The 7,383-nt window shown below is 38.5% G+C and overlaps 1 protein-coding gene across 11 annotated transcripts in view; it reads right to left on the reverse strand.

The window, feature by feature from the left end:
* Window positions 1–6,063, reverse strand: part of dtna (dystrobrevin, alpha) — a 19,872-nt gene extending 13,809 nt beyond the window's left edge. For 10 of the 11 annotated variants that reach the window (XM_014032958.1, XM_014032952.1, XM_014032957.1 and 7 more), the window contains exons 1-8: window positions 5,972–6,062; window positions 4,696–4,776; window positions 4,395–4,608; window positions 3,167–3,252; window positions 2,558–2,712; window positions 2,370–2,475; window positions 1,864–2,030; window positions 1,518–1,642 (exon numbers count right to left, since the gene is read on the reverse strand). In XM_014032958.1, coding sequence (XP_013888412.1) covers window positions 1,518–1,642; window positions 1,864–2,030; window positions 2,370–2,475; window positions 2,558–2,712; window positions 3,167–3,252; window positions 4,395–4,608; window positions 4,696–4,776; window positions 5,972–6,038 — 1,001 coding nt within the window. In that variant the 5' untranslated portion in view covers window positions 6,039–6,062. Of the gene's footprint in view, window positions 1–1,517; window positions 1,643–1,863; window positions 2,031–2,369; window positions 2,476–2,557; window positions 2,713–3,166; window positions 3,253–4,394; window positions 4,609–4,695; window positions 4,777–5,971 lie in introns of all 11 variants that reach the window. The other variant, XM_014032947.1, reaches the window with a different exon arrangement.
* Window positions 6,064–7,383: the final 1,320 nt, after the last annotated feature.

Raw genomic sequence — 7,383 nt, forward strand, 5'->3', positions numbered from 1 at the left:
CTGAAATTGAGTTGTGAACGACGACATAGATTTTATGCGCCATTTTAATCTGCTCGTAGTTTAGCAATGACAGCGGAGGAGATTGAATGAAGCCAGTCCGTGTCGACAAGGCTTCCAAATTAAATTAAATTTGCCTCACAAATTCTGCAGCACTCATTTACAGTCATCTCATCTCATCTCATCTCAGGGGATGGTTGTTTACAGCGCACGCAAATTCTGGTTAGCTTCTTAGCTTAGCTTAGCTTCCTTCACGATCGAGCTGGCGCACTGCATTCATCACGGCCAACCGTTAGCTACTGAGTAAATCAGATCCAATTGTTTTAAACTTTAATAGTGTCCATGCCTCTCAATAGCCAAGAGTAAAGAGCCAGGGTTCCTACAGTTTAAGCAGAGTTAAATTTAAGACCTTTAAAGACTTTTTTATGCCAAGTGAAATTAAGTTTAAGACCAATTTCGTGATAAACACAAATGACAAAAAAAAAAAAAAAACTGGCAGAAATTTATGAAAGTATTTTTGGTTGAAGTATTCAACTATTGCTAATAGACCGATTGTTTTTATCCATATCAAACTGCTTTTTCATCAACTATAGCAGAAACATTCTTAGCAGTCAGTTTTAAACTTAATTTAATTCCTGAAAATCCTCCAACAACACAAAATTTGGAGTTTTAGGACCCACCGGGGTCTTACCCCAGTTTGCTGTCGATGAAACCTTAAAGTGCCCGTGACATCAATTTTTTTGTTAGAAATATGAATGCATTTTTGGAAAAACAACATTATTAACATAATACAAAAAGAATTTCTCATTGCTCAGATGAACAGTTGTTGAGATATTTGCATGTAAAATAACAGGAAGTGATGTCAAAGGGGAAGGTCTGCATGTGAAAATGAAGCATTTTTACCAATTATTTTAATATTTGAGATGAATTACAATCATCCAACTTACAATGTGCTCACATTTTTAAGACTTCTGAAAGACTGATTTAAGACATTTAAGGCTAATTAAGGCCTTATTTTTGGATTGATGAATTCAATGACTTTTAAGACTTTTTAAGGATCTGCAGGAACCCCGAGACCCTCTGTGTGAAGCAAAGCGAAGAACAAGGGGCTGGATTTTAATCAGGCTAATAATTTAGCTGATTTGACTGAGCTAAAATGTGGTGTGGTAGCAGCTGAGAGTCATTCACAACATAAACTCCAAGCACAAGAAATATTGCACCATTGTTTGAGATTGCACATAAAGTTTGACYAAACTAGTTATAAATCTATGATTTCCCACTAAACAACCATTCATTTCTTTTTAAGGAACCTTTAATTATTTGAAAAGTGTTTGTTATGTTATGTAAYACACTGTAACCAAAAGGCAAATTAAGCAAAGTCAAAAAGATAAATGCACATTTGTAGATTRCAATCATCCTCAAGGCTATATAGTTAAATTGTTTTTCAAACAGTTGACCCAAAAGCTAGATTGGAATCACTTCAAGCTTTGAAGCGGCTACAAGAAAGCAGATGAACTCACACAAYATGAGCTAGGTTGAGAGGTTTATCTGGCATTTCAGGATACATGGGGTGGAGGGCCTCTCCGCTGGATGCACAGCTCAGTGACTTACTGAGGACGTGGGATAACTTCTTAGCGGGGGATTTCTAGGAGAAACACAGGCGTGACATGTCAAACGTGAGGCCGCTTTGATTTATTTTCTTTTTTTTTATTCTATTTTTTTTAGCCAAAGCATGTGGGCATCAGAGCAGCGCTACTGTCCCCCTGCGTCAAACGCTCAGCATCTTTACAAGCAGAATAAAAATAGCCTCAGCGACCGGTCTAATGCAGACACACCTCCCTYGGCCTCCCCCTTCTCCTTCCTTACCCATGACGTATACTCCTTCATTTGGTGCTGGTTGCTATGGGGACCGCTGGCATGCCCCCTCCAGAAGCAGTCCTGACAGAGCTGGTAATTATGACATTGCTGGCAGCGGTAGCGGAAGCCCATCATACTCTCAGTGTGGCAGTAGGAGCACTCGACCGGGTGAAAGACTGCAGGGGGGGTGGAGGAGGAGGGGCACAAACACACACGTGTAAACAGATGTGACATAACTGGGATGTTTTGCAACACTGCAGGAAGGACAGGATCAATTCTGGGTTGATTTGAGGGCGGACGTGTTGGGATATCGATCCTGGTTTGTCGACAACCGCGTCAGCGAGCAGCGCGATACGTGTGCACGTTTTATTTCTGYGAACGCGCTTGTGATGTTGGCATGTACAGCCAATGTGTGTGCGCACGTGTTATTTTTATTATTATTTTTTTGGTTTGTCATGCGATGGTGTGAATATGAGACAGAGCTGAACTTTTGCATTTTYTCAGGCTGTTCTTACCGTTCTCCACGTTGGCGAGCCGATGCATGAGCGGCAACCACACCAAGCACTGAGGAGGCGGGTCTGACATCAAGGTGTCGAGGAACGTGTTGAGGGAGACCTTTTTCTTTTGACGTGCCGTACAAAAAAAAAAAAAAAGAGTCAGCACAAAGTCAGGGCTAGAGACGATCGCCCGGTTTACACCTCACCTGCTGCGCGAAGCACCCCCGTGCGGCTTGTTCGGTGTAGCCAAAGGAAGGCCCCTCGAAAACTGCCATGGGTAGTTTGAGAACCTCCCGCAGAAACTGGTCGAACTGCGAATGCGCCATTACTCCAGCAGAATCTGATATCTGGGAAAAGATATCTGGAAACAATAAGGGGGAGACTTAATACAAATTAATTGAGCTAATTGTCAGCTGCAACAACAGTTGGCTAATTAGAGAATCACACAATACAATTATCCCACTTGTTTGTGTAAACACATCAAAGTAAAGCAGTTATAATGATCAGCTGGAGCGACACACCAGCCCTCCTCTGCTTTTCCTCATGCAGCTCCCACAGATTTAGCGCATTATTTGATAAATTCTGACCTATCAGATAATAAATAATGACTTCTGCAGAGCACCAGGAGCYAGAGATGAACTGCTGCTTTGTCTAAAACACACAGAAAGTACAGCCAGAAATAAGTTTGTAACAATAAATCTGAGGCAGCGCCTATGCTGAACTAGAAAATGTAAGGTTTGGAAATGCAAAATACTGATTTATTACAGGAGGCCGATGATTTTAATGTTTTTTCAGTGCTATAAGTCGTTCCTTACATCTCAATTTATCCATGATTTTCCCTCCGCAGATGGTCGAAAGGGCAATCTTCACAACAAAAACAGACATCTTGCCATGACCCTCCCTAAAAAAAAAGGAAAATCAAACATAAATATATTATCCTTCATATCAGTACGTAAAACAAACTCTGATCAGATACAGATTTTAACTCTTAAAGATAAACAAATTATTAGATTAAGCATCAGCTTAAATTGGATTTTACTTTTAATTTTAACAGAGTTGTAAAGTAGCAAAGTACAAATACTTTGTTGCTGCACATAAGTAGAATTTTTGGGTATCTGTACTTTACTTGAGTAATTATTTTTCAGCCTACTTTTTACTTATACTTCTCACATTTTCACACAATTATCTGTACTTTCTTACATTATTAAAAAAAGGCAAAAGGTAGAAAGTCGTTACTTTTATTTCATTTTTGCTTGTTTTTATTCCAGCTTGTTGTTGCAAAAAATAAATACTATCCATATAAATTGTGCCTCCTAGATAGAGTGAATTTAATTGTGGTTGAATGAGAAGTACAAATACATAAAATTCTGATTCCGTATTAGTTTGTACACAAAAAAAAAAAAATCATGTCACACTCCAGCAGGACATAATCATTAAAATAAAAGGACTGTACTTAAGAGGTATTTGTATTACATGAATTAGATTATTGCATTTGGCCGCAGCCCTCAGATAGATTTTCCTTTTGGGGAAAAGGTTTGGGCAACCTTGATAAATGTATATAAACTGAAACAGCTGGACTAATGCATCCTAAATTTAACATAAATTAATTATTTTAATCAAATATAGTCATTTCGGCATTTTTTGGGGAGGTCACCTCCTAATAAATGTCATTGCAGAAAATCTAACTGCTCATTTTAAATCAATACTTTTACTTTTAACACTTAAGTACAAAAAATAACAGATACTTTAAGACTTTTATGCAAGTAATATTCCTAAAGGAGACTTTAACTTYTACCAAAGTCATTTTTTRGTACGATGTGGTAATTTATACAACACTGAGTTTTAAACAGGCTAAAAAAACCCGAACAACAACAAAGAAAATGACAGTAGACCCACATGCCGAAACATTACTGACGCAAATGTTTACTCATTTCGGCTGACACATTAGGCCAACATTTCACGCCTCGTTTTGCTCACGTCAAACCCTCCGATGTGAAAGTGCACCGGCGGCTTCTGGCCGCCACGCGACGCGGCGTTACTCACGGGTCGTAGGCCGCCAGCAGGAAGTTGAGCAGCAGGCCGATGGACTGCTCCACGTTGATCTGGTGGGTGGTGGGCATGCGCTTGCTCAGCTGGTAGAAGATGGTGGACAGCACCACTTCTAGACGGGCCACAGCGAGCTCGGCGTTGACGTCCACGGTGTTCAGGCCGTTCTCGCGGAAGGCCTCGATGACGTTCCAAATATCGACCAAGTGCACTGGAAACAGAGCGACACGGCGTGAGCGTTCCGCTCGGAGGAAATTATGAGCGAGCAGAAGAAAAACGTATACGGGATCTAACTCACGGTTGCATTTCTTCTGCACGAATCGAAGTTTGCAGGCGGTCCTGTATGTTGACAACCGTATGGAATCCAAATCCTGGGCCCCTGAGGAAGATTTTGATCATTAAATGAAAATGTCCAAAATCTAACCCTAAATGGTATTTTCATGTTTTAAGCAGTACGAACAGCTAAGAATGAATTTGAGCARGAAAGCTCTACAATTTTGCTACTTTCCCTGAGCTAACAAAGCTACTTTTAATACCAGCAGGGAAATCCTGACATCCAAGCAATGGTGAGGTTTCCTTTTTCATACGACGTCAAAAAATCCCCCAAAAGTAGGATTCATACCAAGTTTCAAGGGCTCCTATCGATTAGAAAGATAAACCAAGCCATRTCTCTAGAATCACACTATCAGGATGATCTAGGTGTTGAAATGTAGGTTTACAATGCCAGGAAACTGAAAATGTGCTTAGTTTAGTTTGCCCAAGTATGTCTTAATGCCTGATTTGATGTGATGGGTCACAAGGTAAAGTCTTTCCACCAACACACTTAACATGAAGGTAAATACTGATGGYTTATTTATTTATTTACTTATTTATTTTTGCTTTTTGCTCCATAGAGTCAGGATTAAATGTTTGAGAATATGAACAACTTGTTCAAATATGAAAAAAAATCCTCCAATGTTAGAAGGTTGTTTTAAAGTAAKGTTGTATTTAACACTTCAATGTGCTCAAACAACCTAAAACAATCAGGTGTCATAAAGTATGGCTCATACCTTAAAACGTCTTCTAGTGCTCRGAGAGCTTTACTCTTTGTTTGAAGAGGACTTCCTTAATTTTATAATCAGTTTAGAATTGTTTTAAATTATGATTGCATACATTTTGTATTTTTTTTTGTTTGTTCAATTTGAACAAACTACCACGCTATATACAGGCATTCTGATGTATGTTCTCTTGTAAAGATATCTAATTTATGTTGCACAWTATGGACTTTAATCAAACATTTCTGCTTATTTAAACCTGCTGGTTGTTACTATCAATCCATTTTGTGTCCCACTGCTAACTGAACATCAGGTCAGATCGGCTAAACTGTACTAATTGAAAATGACAAGAGGGCAAATAAACGCTTAAAAATATTTACATGAAACATTTTACCCTGAACAACTGAACCTGTCTGTCAGCCATGAAAATAACTTGTGTTGATATTGATGCTCAGTAGAGAAATAAACGCCGTGTTTCTCTGGTCAGAGAGTGAAACAGCCCCCCTTACGTCACGCTGAACTGTGGCCCTGAGCACTTACTCATCTCGACGTACAGTTGCCTTCTGTCTGCCATGTTGTCAGCCCTGCGCCGGCAGTCTTCAATCATTCTGATCGGGAGCAGAGAAAGTGATGTCAGAGTCTGGGACCTGCAGCATTTCATTTCAATAACATTATTTAGTCACAAAATACTTTCCCTCTGTTTTTTTGTGCGTGTAATTTAATTGCTAAATGCAACTGCATCCTCAGGAGGTACCAGACATTTTTAGAAGATTCACTATTGATTCATGCTTCAGATACTTTTTCTTGTTGAAGTAGATATATTTTGTAATAATGAAAATGTGACAGCTCTGTAAAGCATGCTGCTTTATTCTGCTGAAACACATCATCCTTGACAATATCATATTCCATTTTTGCTAAACACATTTTTTAATAAAGGAACCATTTAACACTTAAAAATAAACAAAGCATTTAGGTTATTTTTTCATACAGAGTTGAGAAAAGTGACTTTTAAATTCAGCTGTTGTCATATTGATTCAGTACTTAAAGTTGTTTTTTTGTTTGTTTGTTTTAACTTAATGTAACCTTCTGGATCCAAAAATTCAGTTTCCTCATTTGGGCTGAGTTAATTCAGTTTATGAATAAACCTACAGTATAAATATCCTTACTAAAATACTTATATTRGTATGTTGTTTTGTTTAATTTCCTACAAAATAAAAGCCACTGAGTGATTATCTTCTAATCAAATGTGTGGATTTCTTTATTTTTTTTCCAGAATAATAGTTACCAAAATGTAAACTTTTACAGAAAGTTTGCTGGAAGGAACCTCATTCTGCATCAGGATCCTGCAGCACGTTAGATTTTACGTACCAGGTTTCACATTTCAGTGGCGTTTGAACAGATCACAACTTAACGCTCATCAGAAATAGTTTGGGGCGATTTAAGGTGGACGAGAACACGATTTTTGAAAAGGGGCAGAGCTGTAGAAAGAATGCTCACACCATGCCTCGTTGCACACTGTCCAAGGCAATCTAATACACCTAGTCATGTGGTTTGTTGCCATGGCAGCAAAGATCCCATTTGCCCTGTTTGAAAACACACACAAACACGCAGGCAAAACCACCCATCACAGAAAAAAAAATTGAAAGAAAAAGTTTTTTTTTTGTAAATAACCTCTCGCTGGGCTGACTGTGCACTTCTTGTGCAACCTTGTTTTCTGAAAAAAAAAAAAAAACAATCATCTATAGAATGAAATTTCACATTAATCCTACAAACTGCTGAACCCAAATATTACAATGCAACCACTGTCAGGTGCAAGAATTAACATGCAGCTTGTGTTTAAAGGGCCTGTGCCATCCGATTTTTATAATAAAAATTAATGCAGTTTTGGAAAGATAACGTTGATAACATGTTGCAAAACAAATTGCACGTCACTGAGATGAACAGTTGTTGAG

This window comes from Austrofundulus limnaeus, unplaced genomic scaffold, assembly GCF_001266775.1.
Source record: "Austrofundulus limnaeus strain Quisiro unplaced genomic scaffold, Austrofundulus_limnaeus-1.0 Scaffold1585, whole genome shotgun sequence".
Lineage (NCBI taxonomy): Eukaryota > Metazoa > Chordata > Actinopteri > Cyprinodontiformes > Rivulidae > Austrofundulus > Austrofundulus limnaeus.